The sequence below is a fragment of the Poecilia formosa genome, unplaced genomic scaffold, assembly GCF_000485575.1.
Source record: "Poecilia formosa unplaced genomic scaffold, Poecilia_formosa-5.1.2 Scaffold214, whole genome shotgun sequence".
Taxonomy (NCBI): domain Eukaryota; kingdom Metazoa; phylum Chordata; class Actinopteri; order Cyprinodontiformes; family Poeciliidae; genus Poecilia; species Poecilia formosa.
In genome coordinates, this window is record NW_006800153.1 from 1,013,163 (window position 1) to 1,036,020 (window position 22,858).

Here is a 22,858-nt window from a genome sequence, read left to right on the forward strand (position 1 = left end):
GTGGGTGCCACTTTTCTGCTGTAGCCAGAGTTGCTAACAGAAAATTGTCATGGGGGGCGCCAGGCCCCCATGAAAGGCCATAAAAGAGCATCTCTCTCTCTTTCTCTCACTCTCGGTGACGTGCGGTCAGGGGAGGCAGGTGAGGCTCTGCCTCACCTGACTGCACGTCACCGAAACAGACAGACCGACAGACAGACACAGAGAGAGAGAGAGAGAGAGAGAGATGCTCTTTTATGGCCTTTCATGGGGGCCTGGCGCCCCCCATGACAATTTTCTGTTAGCAACTCTGGCTACAGCAGAAAAGTGGCACCCACAGAAAATTTATACTTTTGTATTTATTGAGTTTTACATTTTTGTCTTTATTGAAGATAACTCTGTCTTTGTATGATATGAACATGACTGTCTGGGAGGGGGTATTGCTCCCTCCCCCACACCCTTTCTCTTAGAGCTGTAACATTTGATTTACTACACTGAAGGAGAAAACAGGATCTGATCACTCTGAACTTCCTGTTTGCTGCAGACTAAATATTCTAAGAGTAGCCTTTGAGGATCGTCATATAATGGACATGTTTGTTCCATCAAATATGTCCATTAACCAGAGTTAGTTTAGTCATAGCCTTCATCTAAACTGGTGTACTGTATAGATGATCAGACTTCATGTGTTCCTGGAATCAGTATTTGTTAGCTGTACAGACCCTCCCGCCCCACACACACAATGACATGTGAAGCAGGCAGACTGACGCGAAGACAGCAGCAGTATACCTCAGGGCCGAGTTCGACCTTTCCTCTGACCTTGGCTCAGCACACTCACCTGCTCAAACGCTGGCCAGCAGGAAGAGGAGATGAGAAGCCTACTGTTTGGAGAGCACACAGGAGCTTTTAAAGGAGGTGAAGCACAGAACAGACATGATTCACTTCAGGGTATCTGTCCCCCCACCCCCACATCCAGCTCAGCACACAGTTTTACAGACATTTCTACTGTCCTAAACCAAGCTGTAAATAACGAGGGAAAAAAACACATTAATTTATTTAATTGTGGCTTTGGAGATGTCAGTCTGAGGAAAATGACACAAAGAAATTCTAATCCAATTTGTTTCTGGTCATTGCATCAGCTATTGGCTTGCTGTAGGCCTGTTAACGAAGGTCTATGAAAAGCTAATAAAAGGAGCTGGAGACGACTGGAAGCTGAGCGGGACGCTGAGGTGACTGCAGATACCCTGAGCACACAAACTGATCGCTGATTAAGCAAAGGCATGACAGCAAGCTGGCACAAACTGGCACAGGGTCAAAGTTTCAGTTTTAATCAGTTCTTTACAGCAGAAAGGAAAACAGTCATTTAAAGTCAAAAAGAGTGTTATGTAAATATAAAATACAAAGTTTCTGTTTCACTAACAAATGTAGAAATATAGCTTGGTCTAAGCCAGTGAAGGAATTATTGCAAATCCAGTTTTCACTCAAAATATACATTTGAACTGAAATCATTCTCATAACAGCAGATTAATAAAACAGAAGGGAAGTTGTGACCTTTCTCAGAGCTCATATAACTGTTAAACCAGTTTAAATGCCCATCAATCAATCAATAAGCATTACAAATTAAATATTGTAAAAATGTTTTGTAAATTAGAATGGTGATGAACATAGAAACAGTCTCCTAATATTCATTTGGGTTTCCTCTAATTCTCAGTAATACAGGCCTTTTCTTCTTCTCTGATGTTTGGTTCATAAACTGCAGAAAGATTTAACATTTGCTCCAGCTAGCTGAAAAAATGAGAAAACAATTCTAAAAATCAATCTTCTAGATGTCGCTGCAAGTTAAAAAACAAAAAACACAAAAAAAAAAACAAAGAAAAACACACCACCATCATCAATGTGCTTTGAAAGTCAGGAATCAGATCTGGGAATGCCTGTGTTCCAGACGCTGCTCTCAAAGTGGTTGAGCTCAGGCACAAGGCTAACTATACGTTAGTCACTATATGTGAGCGACTCACTACCAGTAAAAGGCAAAAAAAGGGTCTTCTTCTAGCTTCCATTTGCAATTTAATGCTCTGCAGCAACATTTGATGGTGAGGTTGTGGAGGAACCTCAGACTGGCCCACAGTTTTCTTGGTTAATTTGTTTTTTCTTGGAACACAGAAATGACTGAATATGAATGGAGCGCAGTGTTAGCAGCACTGGGTGGACTTAGGGAGATTTTGCGGTTTGTGAGATAATCCCCAGTTGAAGGCCGACAGCCTGTTCAGAAGGCATGCAGAACAGCAACATCTGGACTGTTGAATGAAAGGTTCAGAAGTGGATGGTGGTAGATGTTTAAAGCGGCTGAAAATGTCAATCACTGGCTATTAAGGGGTTGAATTTTGATCATGCAAAATGGTCATCTGCCACCATTTGTTTATGACTATTTTCTCAGCTATAAAGGGAAGTTGTGGTTATGAGGAGCATCTTAACTGCAGTAGAGAACATGTCACTGACCCCAGTGGAGGTGATGGAAGCATGAAGCAGGGACCTAAACCTAGAATACCTTCTACCATTCATCTACTGCAGGTGGGAGATACTGACTGCTCACAAACTCACCCAGTTAACCCTGGTTCTCAATATAAACTATAGCTAATGATCAAAGGATGCGTTTTGAGAATGAATCAATATTCATTTTAGTTTTACTTTTTTGTTCAGACATTAACAAAAACATCTTTCTGTAATCAGAATTCTGTAATTCTATAATTCAGACATCTTTCTGTAATAGTTGCAGTTTAAACTGTTCTAACCAAAACTCCTACAATCCTGCAGTAAATGTTGCCTTTAAGCTCCATATGGTAATGAGTTCTAATGTGAGTTTATCTGCAGGCCCTGACCTTCTATATGAGCTAAGACACCAGATAGGTGACTGTGTGCTGAAAGCTGCATAGACTGTCTAGCGGTTTGGTAGATGTGGAGCCAAGAGGAAACCAAAGCTTCACTGTTAGCTTAACTTAATCTTAATATTAATCTGCTGTGATTTTGAATTTCTGAACTAATTTCCTCAGAAAACTTCTACTGCTTCTATACAAACCAAAGTAGAACGTAATAAATATAAATAAACGCAATAATTTAATAAGCCGTTTATATTTATACAAGTCAGCAGGTCTTGTATAAGTCCTGCTGACTTATACAAGTCAGCAGGACTTGTATAAGTCTTGTTGTTGGCACTTGTTGTTGAAGTGCCAACAACAAGGACTTCATACACACACACACACACACACACACACACACACACACACACACGCACGCACGCACACACACGCACACACACAACCAACCTCCTGGAAAGCTCTGTACCAACTGGGGGGAGCTGATGGAGCAACAGAGCCATCTGCTGCTCCCATGTAAAACAGCATGCATAAAATCAATCTCAGTGTTGAGCACTTTTTGCCCGGCACATTCAGTGGCACACACCAACACTTCACATCCAACATTGAACTTGCATTTTTCTAAGGGTTAAAAATCACATTCACAGTTCAGGAAACTGAGGAAGAAATGCTGGAACTCCTCTGGAGGCACAAAGAGTTCAGCTGACTTCCAGAACCAGAGTGACCAGATCACAGAGGCTTCCAGGTGAGACAGAGCAAGTGAAACACCTGAAGATGCATGGCTCAAGTTGTAGTTTTTTTGCAACTTGAAGCTGCATTAATCAGCATATGATTTTGGAACTGTGAGATGAAAATCACAGTAGATGTCATTGTTGTAGACCTTTAACTCTATGTATTAATCTGAGTAAGACCTCTACTGGGTAAACATCTCGTCATGACCTTCATGCATGTGCATATATGTATATTATGATGTGATGCAGAATGCAGATTAATTAGGATCTAGGAGAATAATATAAATACTCTAATATTGCGTATTTGTTTCATAGAAAGGATGGCTGGAGTCTTTAGCGACATTACCATTTTCAAAAACTTTTAAATCTATCAACCAGAAAATGTACCTGCAAGTCATAAATATATCTTCTTTTTCTCTGCCTGGAAAAATTCAAACAAATCAAATCAGATGGAAAACTGGGACTTCTTTAGCCTAAAACTGCTGGTAGAATCAGAATAATCTAGAAATCGACAAATAAATTGGGCCTGATGTGTCACATGCTTACAAATTAATACATATTTTATTGCAGCAGCATAATCTCACACACAAATGTAGAAAAATCAACCCTTTAATCAGTGCATTTATTCAGTCACTTAAGAAATAATGGTCTTAATTACAAATGGTTGTTATGGTAACTGCTGATATAAACACAACCTAAGCTTCTTTTTTGAAAAAAAAAAAACCAAAACAAAAAAACATATGTAACTTTTTAAGTTGACCAGAGTTTCTGGGAACTTGTAGTTAGTAATTCAGGACTTCCTGATTCCCTGGGGAATACATATGATGTGACACAGATGTCCATTTCTTTTGAGGAGCCATATTTATCTGGTCACCACACACAGTGATCAGGATGAGAATGGAGGTAGAAACAAGTCAAAAGCTCTATAACAACCATTAGATTGCTGTCTAAAGGTTGTAATGGTCTAGTTAGGGCATCACTAGTTAGTTTGTGGTGCCCTACCATCACTGTACCCATGTAGGGTTTGCTGAACTCTGCAAAAACTTTAAGCAGGACTGGGCTTTGGTCAGATGAGACCAAGTTTCTCAGGAACAAACACTTTGCTATAAAATGAATCACATTCCAGCTGTTAAGCATGGTCGAGGGCCTGTGATGTTCTGGGTCTGTTTGTAGTCCAGAGCCTGGAAACTGAGTGCATGACATCATGAGCTAACATTTGAAATTAAAAAGTGTAATAATGTGTACCTGAAGAAAAAAAAAAAAGAGTTATTTCCACAGAACAATGATCCAAATGGAGACAGAAATGGTTCAGCATGTCAGTCACTTAAGAAATAATTGTCTTATTTCTTAAGTCTTGCACAAACTCTCTGCTGATCTGAAGCAGAGAGAGAAATGATGAGATCTGAAGTTATCCCTCTGTCTATAGAACTGTACTCTGTTAAAGACTCCTGGAGAAGACTGGGAGGAAATGTTTACACCAGGGAAACTAATGATTGGTCTGTTGCTGTTATGGTGACAACTAATAAATGGACAAATATCCTCAAAATAAAAGTTGGATTTCTCCAGAATGTCAGTTTATACTACTGCAATAAAAGATCCATTTATCCTGATGCTTTTACACATTTCCACCAGGGCTCTAACAAACTGACCCACATCGTTCTGTCTGTTAGAGGAAAAATGAAATATTGAACATGCTAGGTTTGCAGCATGTTTATCACTGATGCACTGAAGGAAAGGACAAACATCCTATAGTCTGAAAAATAAACCCATCAGAGAGTGAGCTGCCTCCAATCAAGCTTTCAGCTGGAGCTGAAGCGGTTAAAAAACCGCCCTGAACACAGAGCGCATGTACAGATCAGATCAGTTCAGATAGATCTACTAAACAACGTTCAGGGTTTCCTGCAACTCTGTTAGATCTGGTTTCTCTGTTTCAGCTTCTCTTTGTGCTGCCAACAAGCTCTGTGTCAGACACACCTCGCCACTTTTCCCAGCATGCCGTGCTTTCCAGAACCACAGCTCCATTTGGCTCTGTCCCCCCATCTATCCTGCCAGTCAGTGTTCTTCATGGCTGCAGCAAGAGCAGCCAGAGCAGCTGAGGGCCTCTGCTCTACAGTCTTGGTGTGTATTTGACACACACACTGCTCACATGGCTCCAGAGACAGCTACAGGGTTCCGAGGTGCTGCGCTAGGTGAGCAGACAGCAGTAGGCGGCGTAGAGGAGCGCCATGACACAGCAGTAAAACAATAGGAAGTCTGGCGACAGCAGCGAGGAAGAGGAGGAGGAAGTTGAAGATGCAGGGGCCCAGTGGTGGGTGGGGCACTCCTCCTCCACAGCCAGCAAGGCTGTCACACAGCGCAGAACACTGGGCAGCTTACATAGAAGCACATCAGAGCACACACACACTTCAGACTGGACACACACACACACACACACACACACAGAGAGAGGAGGAAACATGGTTAGAACATCAGGAAACAGTGATGAAGCAGCAGTCAGGTGAGGACTGATGAGAACATTAAGAGTCAGTCCACACCTGAGGATACACACACACGTAGACAGGCAAACAGACGCCGTCAGTACATGAACCTCTCCTCTGATTGCTTCAGGAAGGTAAACACTGATCCCAAAACAGCACAGATCCTTACCTCAGGGACTCCCAGCTTGCGACAAGCAGTGATGAAGTTTTCAACGTTCAGTCGAGATTTGGCTGAGCTCAGTTTGGGCTGGAGAGGAAACACAACATTTGACGTCACCTTTCTAAGCCCTTCCAGTGGAGTTTAAGAGGAAGGAGGCAGGAACGGGCTGATCAGCACTCACCACTGCAGGGGAGGGGATGTGGATGATTGACACGGAGCGAGGCCGGATCTGATTGACCAGCTGGCAGAGGACGGTTCCGTTGGACAGAGCCTCGCTGAGGTCCTCTGGCAGACTGGTCTTCAGTCGAGACTCTAAGGTCTGAGGGCCAGGAAACAGTTAGGCTCCATGTTTATGTGCAACAAGGATTTCTAAGAGGAGGACAGCTAACAGCTAACACTAGGGCTGCACCGAAAAATCAGACAGCAGCCGTCAGTCAATATGGACATTAGAAACCGAGTTAATCTCTGAACATCAGCCACTGTCTCCTTCTGCTCTGGGGTGAGAGGCTGACTGACACACACGAACATCAGGTCACATCTGTACATGTGTGGTTACGTATAATCACCTTAATGTTGCCAACTTAATGACTTTGTTGCTATATTTAGCAACTTTTCAGACAAAAAATCGACACAAAAAAAACAAAAACAAAAACGGATCAGCCAAAATCAGAGTCAACAAGTCCGGCTTTTAAAAATCGGAGCAGCCCTAGTTTACAGATGATACAAAGATCTGTTAGATTCTGACCTGGGCTGGGTTCCCATAGAAATTTATAGCAAGATCTTACTTGCAACAGAATTAGAGATTAGATTTTATACTTGATATTTAAATTATCTTTATCTGAAAGAAGCAGGTTAGTAATAATGAACTTTAACATGCTAATCTGTGTGTCGTCTACCTAGCAGATATAATTACTTTTTTGCATTTCATTAGCCTAATAGCATAATTGCCCAAGTTGCATTTTAAAAAATAGAACTTTAAATTTACCTATATATATCTATATATATATTAATATAGATATATATAGGTACATTTCTTGGTAAATTTTTTTATTTTATTTAATGTCTTGAAATTGGGCCTCTGCCTTTTTAAAAAACCCTGTTCTTTCTAAAACTCCGCCTTCAAGAAGTCATCACAACATGGATCCTACATTAACCCTTTAACAACGTCTTTACCACTGAGAAGTAGGTCCTATAATGAGCTCAGCAGATGCACAGTTCCACCAGATGTTTACACCTTCAAACTAGCCAGCAGCAATTAGCTGAGTGGGGGAGTTGCGCTCTGGGAAGCCGAAGCTTGGAAACTGCAGCTCTGAGGAGGAGCTGCGACTTGATGGTGGGGCTAGGTTCATCCAGCCGTTTTGCACAGCTGAATGGCTGCCATGGAGACTAAGGGATTTCTCAAACATACATGAAAGAATCAAGGCAACACTCCAGGTATCTTTTAGATGAGAGAAATGACATAACATTATTTTACATTATATTGAACCTTTAACTTTATTGAAGTATCAGACTAGAACTTGGTGTCTGTCTCAGATTAGCATCAGGAATGGGGATGTCCTTTTCATGGGCTCCATGACTTACTTCTAAGTTCAGCTGTGAAGACATCTTCAGTAACCCACCAGTCTGAGATGAAGACATGACAAAGAAGTGGAAGCGGGGCTGCAGCAGGGCTTACCTTGCGTAGTTGTGTGAGGTCTTTTCTCTCCTCCTTCGGTGAACGCAGAGTGGTGCGAGATTCACTCCTGCCAGACTCTCCCAGAGTAAACATGGTCCCTAACCAGAAGCAAAGCAAGAGGAGTTTAATGGGGTTGTAGAAGGAGCAGAGCTGGGGAGGGTGTGCGTGTGTGTGTGTGTGTTTACCTGTGGGTTTGACGTTGCTCCGAGAAGACGTGCGAAACAGGAAACTGTTGGGTTTCTGAGCCTGACCAGGAGGAGAGGAGGTCTTCGGAAAGGACAGCACATCTGATTCAAACACATAGGTCATTGTTCCAAATGTGTTGGACAGCATGGCAACATGTCCCCATCAGAGGACACTGCTGCATTATGAGTGACAAAAAACACTGAACTTTTCCACATTATTCCCCATTTTCCAGAGGTACCTGAACATGAAGGCTCACTTCAACTGAAAACTGCTCTCTATAGGCAGCTTTAGAAACGCTGATCCTACAGACTGCATGAGGAAGCCATCAGACTGAAGAAACAGCTCCAATACCAATACATCCTCTGTGTCTGCTGATCTTCACACTGATGCTTTGGGAACTGCTTGCAGCACTGCTGAACTCTGGGATTCCTTCTTTCACACTCAGTGATTTACCTCGCTGCCACCAGGCTGAGTGGACCACATTTCATGCAGACCATTCCCTCTCAGGTTAAACTTGGAGCTCAAATCTGTTTTTTTTGTTTTGTTTTTTTTTGTAAATGTTAACACACAGCTGAGCAGTTTTAGCTTCAGAACTAGAAGGAAAAACAGAAACCTCTGGAGTATCAATGGTATATGTATCTGTTCTCAGACAGAACACAGACTTCATCTCCAGAAGATGATTAGGGTCACTGAAAAAAAAAAGAATTCTTACTTCAATCTCAGAATTCTAACTTTTCTCTGTCAGAATCTCAGAATTCTGTTATTCTCAGAATTCAAATTTTAAAGCAGATGGGTACCTGGGAGGAACCAGCTTCAATGACCAAGATGTAAGTTAGAAAGAAAGTAAAAATGAAAGAAATGTTGTTGTCCAGGTGGACAACATGTTCTGGAAGAACATGTTGGATTTAAGCCAGGTTTTTCTGTGGCCAAGGGGTCCCTGAAGATGCCATTTCATTAATAGAAGAGCTAAAGGTGACAAAAGCAAGATGGATAGTTTAATGTCTAAAGCAGAATGGTCACAGCTAGCTGTTAGCATGTTTTTAGCTCATGTCAAAGGAGGAATGAACGTATCTTGCAATGTTATATCACGCGATGGATAAAGGGTGCAAACAGCTGGTGATTGCTGGAATTATCTCTGCTGGGGTTGTTCCGTTTTATTTTATTGTTCGTCTATTTTGAATATTTTACAAGAAAATGATGCAGAGGTTATTTTACAGATAAATCTGAGTAATATATTTGGTATGTCAATAACTTTTAGTACAGCAAGAGTTAAACATTAATGAAATTAAGGTGAGATACGGGTTTATATATAATAATCAGGAAAATGTATGGTTTAACAACATCGATCCTCGGTTGTTCTGATTGTGGGACTCCCTCACTAGTTAACATCAATTGATGTTGTGTACAACTATGCACATGTTAGTTGTACAATGTTGGGAAAGAAAATAAAAACTGTTTATCAGAATCACACAATTATTTCCCTGCACTGTATGATATGTCATCTAAAGATTGACTTTTCAGGTTAAATCCTCTTTCTGACAACTGAAGTGGAGAAATATTTTAAAGAAGCAGTATGTAACCTTTATAATTTTTTAATTTATTTTTTTACATATTTGTTTAAATTATGTCAAGACAGCATTGTATGAAACAGATAATCTGGAAAAAAAAATTAGCTCCTTTGTCCTCTCCCAGTGCTAACTAGAAACAGTCAATCAGAGTCAGGAGGTGGGTCTTAGTGCTGTCAATTATAATCTTCTGTGGCGCTGCTCACACCCTTCGACCCCCCAACCCTCCTTCATTGCTACAGCTTTTCACCGTCACCAGATCCTACAACAAATGCTCAGGCTAGTTAGCATAGTCACCAATGAGAGTGGATAAACTGTTTTCCTGCAACAGTAAGTTTGCATTCACATTGCAGCCTGAAGTGACCCAATTCCGACTTTTTGTCAAATCGAATTATTTTGCCGTGGCCGTTCGTGTTTGCCTGTGTGATCGGGCAAACGATCTGAAAGTGTCCTGCACAGTAGAGAGCTCAACAACATCAGCGTTCTCAGTGTTTTGCCAACCGCCAATAAAAAAATTTGTGCTCAGTGTTTGCAGAAGTAAACATGGATGCTCACAGTGGAACATAGCTTCCACATTTGAAGTTGTTGTCCAACCGGAGCCAGCATATTAACAACTTAATCCTCATTACAGTCCATCATTGGTTGTTGTTTTTCTTCCTGCTTGCGTGTATCAATGACATTTGTTGAGTATCAGTGACGTTCAGATCGGATGAATGCGGCCTCGACGTTAGGTCACATATGAATCAGATNAGTATCAGTGACGTTCAGATCGGATGAATGCGGCCTCGACGTTAGGTCACATATGAATCAGATTCGTATCAAATACTCAAGTGGCCTGAAAGAATCCGACCTATGTTGTTCAGACTGTCATGAAAAAATCAGATACAGATCGCATTATGACGAAAAAAAAAATGACATAATGTGCTAATGTTTCTCCACCATTAGCACATTTAGCAGCCAGCTCTGATTGGTAGTGTTTGGTTGGGAGTGGTGAATTTCTTCAAATGGCAATACCAGCTCCAGCAGGAAATGGAGATTTTAACAGATTATCTGTCTTATGAGACAGATACTGTCACGAAATGGTGACAGTTTTAACATGTAAAAAAAACATTTTCTTTATTAAAGTTCTGTACTGCAGCTTTAATAAGAGCAGATTTATCAATGACCCAGCTTTAACATACAGTTTATGAAAACTAAGAGATTAGGAGAGTTTTACTACCTCTAAGTTAATAAAAGGCCAGGTTGCAAATGGCATAAGATTTAGTTATTAATGGCTAATAATAAAATTATATGCTTATAGTTTCATAAAACATCTGACACTATTTCTTGTTTTACGTGGAGATGAAGAAAAATATTGTTAAAACGTCGTATAGAGACCTACAAGGTCCTCAGAATGCTGAGGTGAATATGAGGCAATGTGAATTTCTTAGATCAGTGGCTGGAGCTAAAGTAAATACCTCTACTGTGTTGGTCCTGTTCCCACTGAGGTTATAAAACGCTCTGATTACTCCAGCTGAAATATTTGTATTGTGAGCACTGCTCAGGTACATGTTGAGGTGGTTCAGGTGAGTCAGCTGTACCTGTTCTGCTGCTGGAGCGATGGAGAAGAACTGATGGAGACCCGGTGCTCATCTGGTCAGCACTCTGAAACAAACAAACACTTCAGTAGCAGCAGAGCGACCTTCTATTCTCTTTACTAGCGGGATGGGACTCACTGCACATCGCTGACGCAAGCCGGAGTGGGCACTTCCATTTTCTGGTGAGCCACCACTAGAGGGAGACATACACCGTGATTAATTCACAGTGGAAAAGCTTTTCCCACACCTTCATGCTTTCTACTGTCTTATTTTGACAAGAGCTGAGGAACTACATGAGTGGAGGGGAGTGGAGCATAAGGAGAAGAACTAAAAGATGTGGGTCACTGCTTCTGCTCTGCTCAGAACCAACCCACCATGAGCTGCTTCCTGTCTGTGGTGCAGAGGCCACATGACTTCCGGGTTTAGCGGATGACTTCAGCAAACTGCAAAATATAGAGATTGGAATTGAGCGTGCTGAGATGAATAAGAGCGGGAGAGACAAAGAGTGCAGCTACAACTGCACTACTGACTGAAGGAAACACCAATATGGACGGGACATGTTCACATTCACTGGCCTCATTTCTTTTTTGTTAGAACATTGCTAGAACTTTTCCTCAATGCAAAACTCATGTTGACAACAGAAACCCCTCAAAAATTTCTGAGTCCAGTTTTCTCCGTTATTAATGAAGCACAAGGTAATTACCTGGCCTTCTCCCTCTGCTGCTGGAGCCGCTCCCGCTCCTGCCAGATAAATAGGGTTCCAGGCCTCCTCCTCTCCTCCAGGGTGGGGCTGGAGGGGGGCTCAGGGGACAAGGAGGAGCAGTTCCCTCCCGTTGAGGGACTCGACCTGAGAGACAAGGCGTTGGTTTAACACAGGTTAACTAACAGAATAACGGCAGTCGGAGCACTCACAGTTTCCTGTTTAATCAAAACATTTCTGAGGTTGAAATTTTAGAACTTTCAAACATCAGCTATCATTCCCACCTGCTTTTAAAATGAATCAGTCCATTTAACTGCAGCTCTTTTCAGTTTATTGATGTAGATTACATTTAAAAATAACAGAAGTTACTATTCCTGTTGTGTAATAACCAGTTGATACATACAGCACCTGGTGAAAGTTTTCAAAACCCTGGAGCTTTTCCTCATTCTGTTACTTCTGTATATTTTAATTGATGTTTTATGACTCATACACAAAGAGGTGTATAATTGAATAGTCAAAGGAAAGTTATGCTTTTTTTCACTATTGCCTATAGTGGTCTTTATTTGATAGTGAATTGACAGGAAAGTTGGTAATGAGAGAAAGACATGCGGTCATCAGGCTAGGACTTGAACCTACAAGATCCGCATTGAGGACTAAGACCTCCATATTATGTGGGATGCGTTTAACCCTTGTCCCCCACAGCATCCCACCATGAAACATGTCAAAAAATTGGTTTTTAACTCTTAGCCAATTTCCAGTTAAATTTTTGTTTATACTTTGACTATGCCTTTCTAACACATAGATATGCTTTAATCTAAACCATTCCACTATATCTCTGGCTGCTAGTTTGGGGAGGTTGTCCTGCTGGAAAGTGAACCCCCACTCTCAGGTCTTCTACAGCCCCCAACAGGTTTTCCTCCGAGAGTGTCCTAATTTAGCTCCAACCATCATCAAATCGGAGCGGTTCCTCAGTCCTTACTGCAGAAAAGAATCCCCACAGCATGATGCCGTTTGTTGTCTAACAAACCTCTGAGGCCAGAAAAGCAACAGCTACATTCATACTCAGGTTTAATTACAAACAGATTGTTTACTAATAATGTGGCCTCTGTAAAAAATGTTGACTTATTTAGGACAATCATAGTAAAAAGAACTCAATACAAATCCACATCGAACTTCACATTCTTTTTTGTAAGAAATATTGGTAACATGTTGCCTTAAAAGTGCATTAAAAGTGTCAACTTTGCATTATTACGAAAATAATGACACCTAATGCAAAGTTGCATTAAAACTTGCAATAAAGTGTAATTATTTACAGAATGACACTTCATTACAACAGTTCTAAACATTCATGAAAATTCCATCATCTTCATGGCAGGTGTTATGTCATGTTTACGACAGTGTCACGTCAGTTTTATGCACACCCCATCAAATTACCGAAATATCAAAAGTTTGTGTACTTTGTGCTGGTCTAACATATAAAATCCCAATGAAATACATTAAGGTCAGTAGTTATGCAATAAAATATTTAAAAAAACATTTGAGGGGAGTGAATAGTTTTCCTTAAACCATCATGAATGAAACCAGACATCAATGAGTTTTTTGGTGTACCTGAATGTTGGACATTAACGTCACTATAACAACTTAGAGCTCACATCTCCGTCTGTTCTCCTCACAAACTCCTGATAGATTCAGCTTTAGCGTTTTATTAGTTGTGATGATCTCGGAGACCAGCCATCTTGCCGTTTACCCTTCAAAAACTCCAGTCTTGTTTCACAGCCAGAGACAGCTCAGAAATGCTTGGAACCCTGTTCTAGACTCCAGTATCCTATTTTTAGAAGTCCCAGAGGAAGTGTTGGAGGCCAAAATGTGGAACATCCGTTAGCTCAGGCTGCAGGATACATGGCTTGCCCTCCCTGGTGACCCACTCTGACTGTTGTAAGCTCTGCAGCCAATTCATAAACTTTTAGAACATTAAAAGCCTGGTTGTGTGTCACATATTCATGAGGTGCCAGCAGGTTTTTGGGGAGACTCAGCATCAATACAGCTGAAGGAAGAGATTTGATACAGATAGAGCTAAAGGCAAATTAGGATATTAAAACAGAATAGAATTACAACCACTTTATGTCTCTGTTAGCCAACAGAAACCTACACCTCTCCTGGCAACAAAACCAATGAGCCTACTGTTTAGCATCCTAAAGACTCCACAGTTATCTCAGTGGAATAGATTTATAATTAGTTCAGGGTTAATTGTTGAAGCAGTCAGGTGTGGTGGTTCAAATGTGACCTGGAGACCATTCCAAAAGCAGGAATAGGACTATAGCACAGAGCATTCTGGGTAAATGCAACCGAAATAAACAAGTCTAGCACCAGCAGGAGAAACAGTTTGTGGGGTTTTTTTGCCAAAGACGAAAGAGAAATCCTATAACTGCTAAAATCTGACTCCACTTCATTTTTGTTTATTTTTGATGAAGAAAGAAGTTACGTTCAGTGTCTTCTTCAGAGGTTTTCATGTTGTTTCCTTTCAGTGGTTCTTGGTACAGCACCACCAGAGGTAAGAAGTGGAACAGGTTGCTCAAAGGGTTTGGTTGGTTTGACTCCATGCAGAGTCAAACCAACCAAACCCTTCACAGCCATTTTGCTACCCAGTTTTGTAAAAGCAGACACAGAAATACTGAGGTCTTCTGTAAAGACGAACAGCGTAATCAACCAGTTTTCAGTTTGATCAGCTGAGCAGTGATCATGTAGTTTGTTTTCTACAGCATGTTCTGATATGTCTGCAGTTCACTGTGGTTACAAGAAAGCTGAATGTATCACAGCAAATGAGTCGTCAACCTCCCTGTTCTGGGAGCCTACTGTCTCTGGAAATGACTACATAAAGTAAAGACCTACTTTTCCTTTGGGGATGCATACAGAGACTGCTGCTTACAATTACAGATGATTCAAAATGTCAACTCCAAACGTTACAAAGTCCAACTTTACAGTGACTGCTCCTTCATACAGCCTCCTAAAAATGACAAGTAACCCCTGACAGCAGGAAGGCTGGACAGAAATATTTAGATCTTCTCATGTCAAAGCTCCAAAACCACAAACTAGAAACAGACTACACAATTCTGCTCAGTGCCTCTGTGTTTCTGCATGCCTCACCATCTGCAGTCTGTTCAGGGTAAGTCAATATTGCTGACACTGGGCTCTGTTAGCAGCCGAGGTTGAAATGTGGGAATGGTAAATGTTATACACTGCAGAATAGCAGACAGTGTCTCAGTAAAAGCTAATTCAGGAACCTTTGACCCAGTAAGCAAATTGACAGTTATGCTTAAAACACTGGATTACAATGTAGGACTGCTTTAGGCCTCAGTGTGAAATATTAACTTTTATTTAAATCTTACTGTTCCAGAAATCCCAGAAAGGCAAAGACAGAATCGGAAAGAATTAACCTACATGAAGCTAAGAAAGCCCAGAGAGGGCATATCATCAACTGATTCTTCCCCGCTATCTAAAGCCACTGAGTGAGCCTAAGAAAAACGGTGAACGGGGGAAGGAACTTGTCACCAGTAGACTTCATCATGAACATCCAGTTTGCAGCCAGTAAAATGAAATTTGTGATATTTGGGCAAGTTGGCTGATGTTGGCTGATGTTGGATACTGCTGAGCATTAAAATATAAAACACTACACTGCTAAGGACTAGGACAGATTTGGAAATGTTTTTGAAAAACTCACCTGCATGTTGTGTCTTGGTTTTGGGATGGAGAAGATGAATCCTGCTCCTATAAAACAAGAGACTCTCTGCTAATCAAACATGATGACAGAAAAGTTTCCAAAGATGGGATGGACAGAGGAGACAGAGTAAAGACAAAAGCAGGTAGAGAAATAGGAGTACAAGGAAGGAAGAATTCGAGGGAAAAAGGAGAGACATGAAAAAGGGTGGAGCCAAGAAAGGATTTAAAGGAAGATAACAAGGAAGAACAACAAATTTAGACAGTGGGATAGGGACAAAGGTAGGAAAATACAAATATTTTTCCATAATTTTATTTTTTTCCACTCTTTGCCAGAGCCAACATGCAAAACAGCAATAACTGATCAGTGTGTGTCTGACAGTACCGAAGGAAAGGTAACAAGGGGAAAGGTAGGTGGATCTATCCGGATCTCCTCCGTAACACTGCTGCTGATGAAGCTGACCTGCTCAGCCGCTCCATTCACTGGGAGGAAGAAAAACAAAGTCTAAAACTTCGCTCTCTTATTGAACTTGTTTTCCATTTGATTTCAGCGATGGGCCTTTTCATACCCAGCTGAAAATGTGAAACATACAATTGTCTATCTTTATCCATATCCATTTGTGCTTTTACCTAATGTCATCAAGACAGATTTTGAGAAATGATTGGTCCTCCCACAGCTATTTTTTCATAATGCAAATAAATATGAACAAGAGCAAATAAAATGAATATATTTCTAAACCACATCTTTAGTCAGCTTAACAAGCACTTTAGGTTCCAGGATTTCCCACCATCGTTGGCCTCCAGGGACTCATCATCTTCTTCATACTGCTCCTCAAGGTGTCTCTGCTTCTGGTTGACCTCCGCCATCTGAAGAGAACGCTCGGAGAAGTCATCTGTTGACTGAGAACATAAGAAACAGAGACATGTCACAGAATCACTGTTTCAGCTTAGCAACAACTGGATTTTGGAGTGGTGTTGTCATGGTAGCAAATCATAAATCGAAACATGATCTAGTTCTTGGATAGTTTAAAATTACTTCAGCACAGCGCCAGACCTTAGTGGTGAGAAGCTGGTAAAGCAACCCTTAAGGTTAAAGTAACATTACTTTAGTGCCATTTTATAGCGCATTCAAGTAGCTATGTTACATTCAGTTTTTCTAAAAAATCATACATGTATCAAATATGACTTCAAAGAAATCTGACTTTCTTTGAAGTCAGATTTGCCTTGAAAATGGCCAATTTCAAGGCAATTCTTTTAATGCCTTGAAATTGGGCCTCTGTCTCTTTAACAACACCAGCTCTTTCTGAAACTCCGCCACCAGGAGGTCATCACAACATGGCTCCTCTGTTAACCCTTAAACATTTTTGCCAGCATTACACTAAGAATTGTAATGCTGGTAATGCAATGAGCTCACTAGATGCACAGTTCCACCAGGTGTTTGCTAACTGCTGTAGGCTAGTCTGAAGGAGCTGAGTGTGAGAGTTGCAGGGACAGGTGTTCTATGAGATGGAAGCTCAGAAGCTTGAAAACTGTAGCTTAAAGAAGGACCTTGGGTATCATATATTTACATCTTATAATTGTTCTTTTTTTATCTTTCACTTTATATGACTGTCTAATTAAAGCATCTATAAATTGATACTGTCAAACTTTGTGTAATTTTATGATATACAGAAGCTTACAGTAGCTCAGACATGATGTATAAATAATAGTCGTACCTCATTGCCAGACCATCGTTTGCTGCCGCTGTCCACACTATTGAAACCAGAGTCCAGGCCGCCAAACTGACCCGTGAACAGTTCCTGGTCCGACAGACTGCAAGAGAAAATGTAGATGACACATTAAGGTCAATTAAGGTCAATTAAAAGCATGCAACATAACAAGACTAAGATGTGTATAGTGGAATACTATATCACATTCTCCATATCAGAGTCAGACTTCCTTTTCCTTGGCTCCACCAACACTTATAGTTTCTGCTCCATGAAATGTTCAGGAAACAGCTAGAAGGTTTCATCTAACTAAATATTGGATCAACTCTACTTCTGTTGATTCTTTTTGAACTCTTTCAATATCTGTCACTATGTCACCATCTTATCAACTTAATTATTTTATTTCACATTACATTACAAACATTCCATATCTTATTTCTTTGGCTCATGATGTTAAACCCGACAACATTTCTTGCCAGATTTTTAATTCACTGCCATTAGTCTGAACTGTTTACCACTTTGTTAGAAGGAAGCAGGGAAAGCAATTGATCTGTTTATTAGGCTGAGAAATTCTTGAGGTTAGCCTAGGTTAACGGAAGGCTGGAAGCACGGGAGGCAGCTGGCTTCTTGCAAAGGTAGAGCAGTTATGTCAAGCTCTGTATCCACGGAAAACATGTGTGCAGCATCTGCAGCTTTAGCATGTGTTGCCAAAACTAACTGGAGAGAAGAGTTTTTGGTTTCAGTCCATCTTCTCTGCTTTCAAGTCTTAGAGCTGAACCAGGATGAAAAGATGGAGAGGAGACTGGACAGTTTGATTTTTAAATAAGAACTACATCAACAACTTCAGATCCAGCAACACTGTCGAAATCTCTGGGGATGCTTCACTGGCAGAGGAGCTCAATCATTTCTTCACCCATTTTGAGGCTGATTCACCAGCAGAGCCCCTACTGCAGCCAGCATCCCTCCACTGCCAGACCATCACTGTACAGGAAGTGTGGAGGACTCAGAGGACAGTGAACCTCCAGAAAGCTACTGGACCTGACAGTGTGAAAGGGAGAGTGATGAGGGACTGTGCAGATCAGCTGGTGGGGTTGTTACCAGCATCTTTAATCAGTCCCTCACCCAGTGCTCCATCCCAACTTGCTTAAAGTCCATCACCATCATCCCTCTGTCAAAAAACAACAACATTAACAGTCTCAATGACTATTGGGCAGTGGCACTCACCCCCATAATCATGAAGTGCTTTGCGAAACCACACTCAATCCCCACCAGTTTGCATACATAACCAACAGGTATACAGAGGATGCTATCGCTACTGCTCTGCACACCACATTGACACACGTGGAACAGCAAATGAGTTACGCAAATTTGCTCTTCCTGGACTTCAGCTCGGCTTTTATCATCATCATTCGGAGCAGACAGGTGAGAAAACTGGGGAATATGGGTCTACCCCACAACATTTGCTGCTGGATTATGAACTTCCTGGCAAATTACTCCCAGAGGGTGAGAGTATTAAGCCCCCTGCACCAGCACAGGCTCTCCACGAGGATGTGTGCTAAGCCCTCTACTCTAAACCCTCTACATCCATGACTATAGCCCACCCACCTGAACAATACCATCATTACCTCTGTGGTATCATCACTGCTGATGATACCACGGTGGTGGAGCTCATCTCCGGAGGAGATGAGACTGCATACAGAGTGGAGGTGGGATGACTGTCTGGTACACCAACAACAACCTCCATTTGAGCACCTTCAAGTTGAAGAAACTGACGGTTGACTTTAGGAACAGAGGGTGGAGATGGTGCCAAATTTCAGTTTCCTAGGCAGCTTTGTCAGTAAAGACCTGACTTGGAACATTAACTCCACTTCTATCCTGAAGAAGGCACAGCAGAGAACTGAGCTCTTGGTATCCTTCTATTGCTGCTCTGTGGAGTTGATTTTGAGCTGTGGCATCTCGCTGTAATTCTGCAGCTGCACAGTGACAGAGAGGAAGCAGCTCCAGATTGTCATAAAGTGCCCAGAGACTGATTGGCTGCCCTCTTCCATCTCTGGAGGAGATCTACAGGACTTGATGTCTCCAGAGAGCCTGTAGCATCACAACCTGGCCACCACCTCTTCAAACTCCTGACCTCAGGGAGGCGTTTCAGGGTAATAAAGTCAAAAACAGATGGACTAAAAAACAGTTTCTACCTAAGAGCTGTTGTTGCCCTTTACACAGCTAATTCATCTAAAACTTGATTATTTGTTTATTTGTTTTTCCCAGTTGTGTATTTCTACTATATTTTTCTGTTTATTGAGATATATTTATTATTTTATTTATTTGACTTGCTTTCAAGAGTTGCTATTTTTTGTTGTGCTTTCTTTCTTGTACAATGACAACAAAAGGAATTCTGATTCTGAATATTCTACCATATATATTATCTATTGATATTGATCATGTGCCTATCGAGATATATACTGTTGTTGATTTATTGTCCAGCCCTACATAGTTCTATTACTTTTTTTATATTTTCTCTCACAACCACATGTTTCAACATTCTTTTTAAAAGATTTTCTGCAACTAGTTGTCTTTATTCAGTTTGGCAGAAAGGTAGATAGAAGAAGAGGAAGACATGCAGGAAATGGCCCAGGGCCAGGAATCAAACCCATGATAGTAACCTCACTGTCAATATGAACGCATCATCCACATTGTGAAACTTGGTCATGGCAGTATTATGTACTGGGCATGCTTTTCTTCTACAAGGAAAGATTTGATGAGAAGACAGATGGAGCTATAGATCCAGGTGCATCTTGGAGAAAAACTGTCAGAAGACGCAGAAAACCTGAGACTGGGGTAGTGACCCTAAACATGCTATGGAATGGTTTAGTCTTCCTAAAAACATCAGCCAGCATCCCCGATTATTAACTAATGTTAACAGTTTTTGGTCTGGCTGGCCGAGCCAGACCGAAAAGCTCAGGCTGGCCGAGCCTGAGCCATGTTGCAAAGCGAAATGTACAAAAATGTCTGTTTCTAGATGTGAAAAAAACAATGACATTATGTATTGGGACATAATGTGGAAAGGTCCTAGAGGTGTGACTACCTAGCCAATGCACTGTACTTATACTGTAAGAATATACATGAATATATATGTTTGGTAGTCCTCACCTGCTTTTAAATCCAGTCGGCCTCATGTTGAGGTGCTTCTCCAGCTCCTCCTCGTGGCTCTTACAAGCCTCCATGTTCAGGTACTTGAAGATGTGATATTTGCCTTTGGAGCAGATTTGTGCCGGTGGCATTTGCAAAGGATTGCTATCCAGTGAGATGGTTTGCAGATGTCGGAGGTGACGGAAACACAGAGGAACGTGGGAAATTCGGTTGCAGGACACATCAAGTCGAACGAGTGGAAGTTCAGATATTTCTGGATGAGATTCAGAGAAGGAAAAAGTCAGACGACAGGCAGCGTGGTTTCAGGATCTTTATACGTCTATCTCCTTCATTAATTGAAATGCAAGGCTACTATCAGGTTCTGCCTTGGCACTATATCTAAAACCTGAGAAAACTCAGTGAATTAGTTGTCCCACTTGAATCAGTTCAGTCACTACATAGGTCTGTAAGTGGCCACATTATGCAAGTTGTTTCAGTTCACTGTAAAAACCTATTTCCTTTTCATCTCTGCAAGGTTTTAATTACACATGATCCATCAGCCCTCCATTAAGCTTGAACTGGATCAATAAGTCCATCATTTGCAAGCAATTAAAATGAAAAAAAAAGGGCACCGTCTTGCAATTCAAGTTGTGGAGAAAGGTTCCTGTCTAAGAAACAGGCCATCACTCCTCATTTCCTGTCTTCCCTCTAAGACAGGAACTCAAGACTATAAACAGGATGCAGGTGGATCAGATGCAAACTTTTATCACCTTCTACAGCCACTTGTATATTCAAGCAAAACTAAAAGTGTCCACTATTTGGAGTATGTCTGTGTGCGTGTGTGTGTACCTTCAGGCAAAGTGGTGAGCTGGTTCCTCCTCAAGTTCAAGTCCCTCAGAGTCTCCAGTTGACCAAGTTCTGCTGGTAAACTCTGCAGCTCATTACAGCTGACATCCTGAATACAATACAGAAGAAGAAAATAGCCAAATATTGCAAATTATATCATAATTATCATAATATTTAATAATTTTATCCCAGGGCTTCCCCCACTGTATAAAAAGCCTAGAAGGTTTATATCTGAGGCACTGTCTGTACACTGGCATGCCATCACAGTGCCAGGTTGTGCACCTCTAAATATCTGCATCTCGGCACCGATCACACACACCAGCTTTCACTCAAAATAGTGTCCAAAATGAGCCCTCTGCAATAGCACCTTCCAAATGGATAATTTTGAGGAAAAACTGTAGGATTTAATACCATAAATATTTGAATTTTCAAATCTAAGAATATTTAGTTTTGCATGCAAACATTCTTACTCATCATTGTCCATTTCAGGTATTTCTTTCAATGCACTTAACTTTTAAATGTGACCATCATTAGCTTGTTTTATAGGGATCCACAATTAGTTATAACAATAGACTTTATTTGAGGAAAAAATAGTTTTAGATGTAAAAACAATGCAGTAAAAATAATGTAATGTTTAGTTTTTAAAAAATTTTAATAAAATACAGTCACATGGATGTCATCATGTTGTTGACCCTGTAATGCATTCTGAATAAATGATGTACGTTAGGTCCGATTGCACTAGCTCCCTCCAGGAATGAGCAATGTCATTAAGCTTTTTCAATTTGAACCACAGCGCATTGAAATTGATGGGAATGGAGAAAACACAAGAGGTAATGAAGATGAGGAGGAAAAAAGGAGGAAGAAGAAAAACTTGGCCGGAGAAGCTGGTGTTTGTGCTGCTGCTGCTGCCTTCAGTTTCATAATGACATGTACCTCTGGTCGGACTGTATGATCCGGTAAATAGCTGACATGCTCTGTTTGAGGTCCGGATTCCAGTCCAGTAACACCATTTAGGGCTGTAATCTTTGGTCCAGTGTTGGGTCCGTGATTTAACATTCGGTATCAGTGGCAGTGGCAATAGCTTTGTTTTTGTTTAAAGGAGCTTCCAGCGCTGCCTGTCTGATGTTTCTCCCAGAGTTTTTCTCTTGCTAGCCAGTACCAGGGTTTAGGCACTTTGTGGATAAAACTGTCTGCACAGCATTTGTTTTTAGCTTGCTGGGTTAACAACCACCTGTTATATCCTTCATCGATTTTGCTCATACAAATGACTCAGTTTTCTGGAAAGAAATGTTGAGAGCACAAATGTGAGTCCTTCAGAAGTTATGTTTGGCTCTTCCACTGCACTCCTCTTTTGTGTGTGTGTGTGTGTGTGTGTGTGTGGGAATCAATGCGTCGTTTATTTTTTTAAATTACAGTCAACAGCAACACAGTGAGGCATTGTCTAAATTTACACCAGTCAAATGCAATATGATAAATATGATAAAGCGGCTTTTCTCCTCCAGAAGCTGCTTCCTGGTGGCCGTTGTTCAGAGTGAACGGCGGGGAAGAGCAC

General features: G+C 41.1%; 1 protein-coding gene across 2 annotated transcripts in view; it reads right to left on the reverse strand.

Annotated features, from left to right (window-relative positions):
- Positions 1–22,858, reverse strand: part of lrch4 (leucine-rich repeats and calponin homology (CH) domain containing 4) — a 75,214-nt gene that overhangs the window by 5,454 nt on the left and 46,902 nt on the right. Inside the window, exons 4-18 of one of the 2 annotated variants that reach the window (XM_007567892.2) lie at positions 21,310–21,415; positions 20,482–20,734; positions 17,344–17,440; positions 16,417–16,528; positions 16,014–16,111; positions 15,633–15,679; positions 11,918–12,061; positions 11,589–11,657; positions 11,353–11,407; positions 11,218–11,281; positions 8,072–8,173; positions 7,887–7,984; positions 6,393–6,530; positions 6,221–6,298; positions 3,031–5,984 (exon numbers count right to left, since the gene is read on the reverse strand). In XM_007567892.2, the coding sequence (XP_007567954.1) occupies positions 5,760–5,984; positions 6,221–6,298; positions 6,393–6,530; positions 7,887–7,984; positions 8,072–8,173; positions 11,218–11,281; positions 11,353–11,407; positions 11,589–11,657; positions 11,918–12,061; positions 15,633–15,679; positions 16,014–16,111; positions 16,417–16,528; positions 17,344–17,440; positions 20,482–20,734; positions 21,310–21,415 (1,686 nt within the window). In that variant the 3' untranslated portion in view covers positions 3,031–5,759. Of the gene's footprint in view, positions 1–3,030; positions 5,985–6,220; positions 6,299–6,392; positions 6,531–7,886; positions 7,985–8,071; positions 8,174–11,217; positions 11,282–11,352; positions 11,408–11,588; positions 11,658–11,917; positions 12,062–15,632; positions 15,680–16,013; positions 16,112–16,416; positions 16,529–17,343; positions 17,441–20,481; positions 20,735–21,309; positions 21,416–22,858 lie in introns of those variants that run through there. The other variant, XM_007567893.2, reaches the window with a different exon arrangement.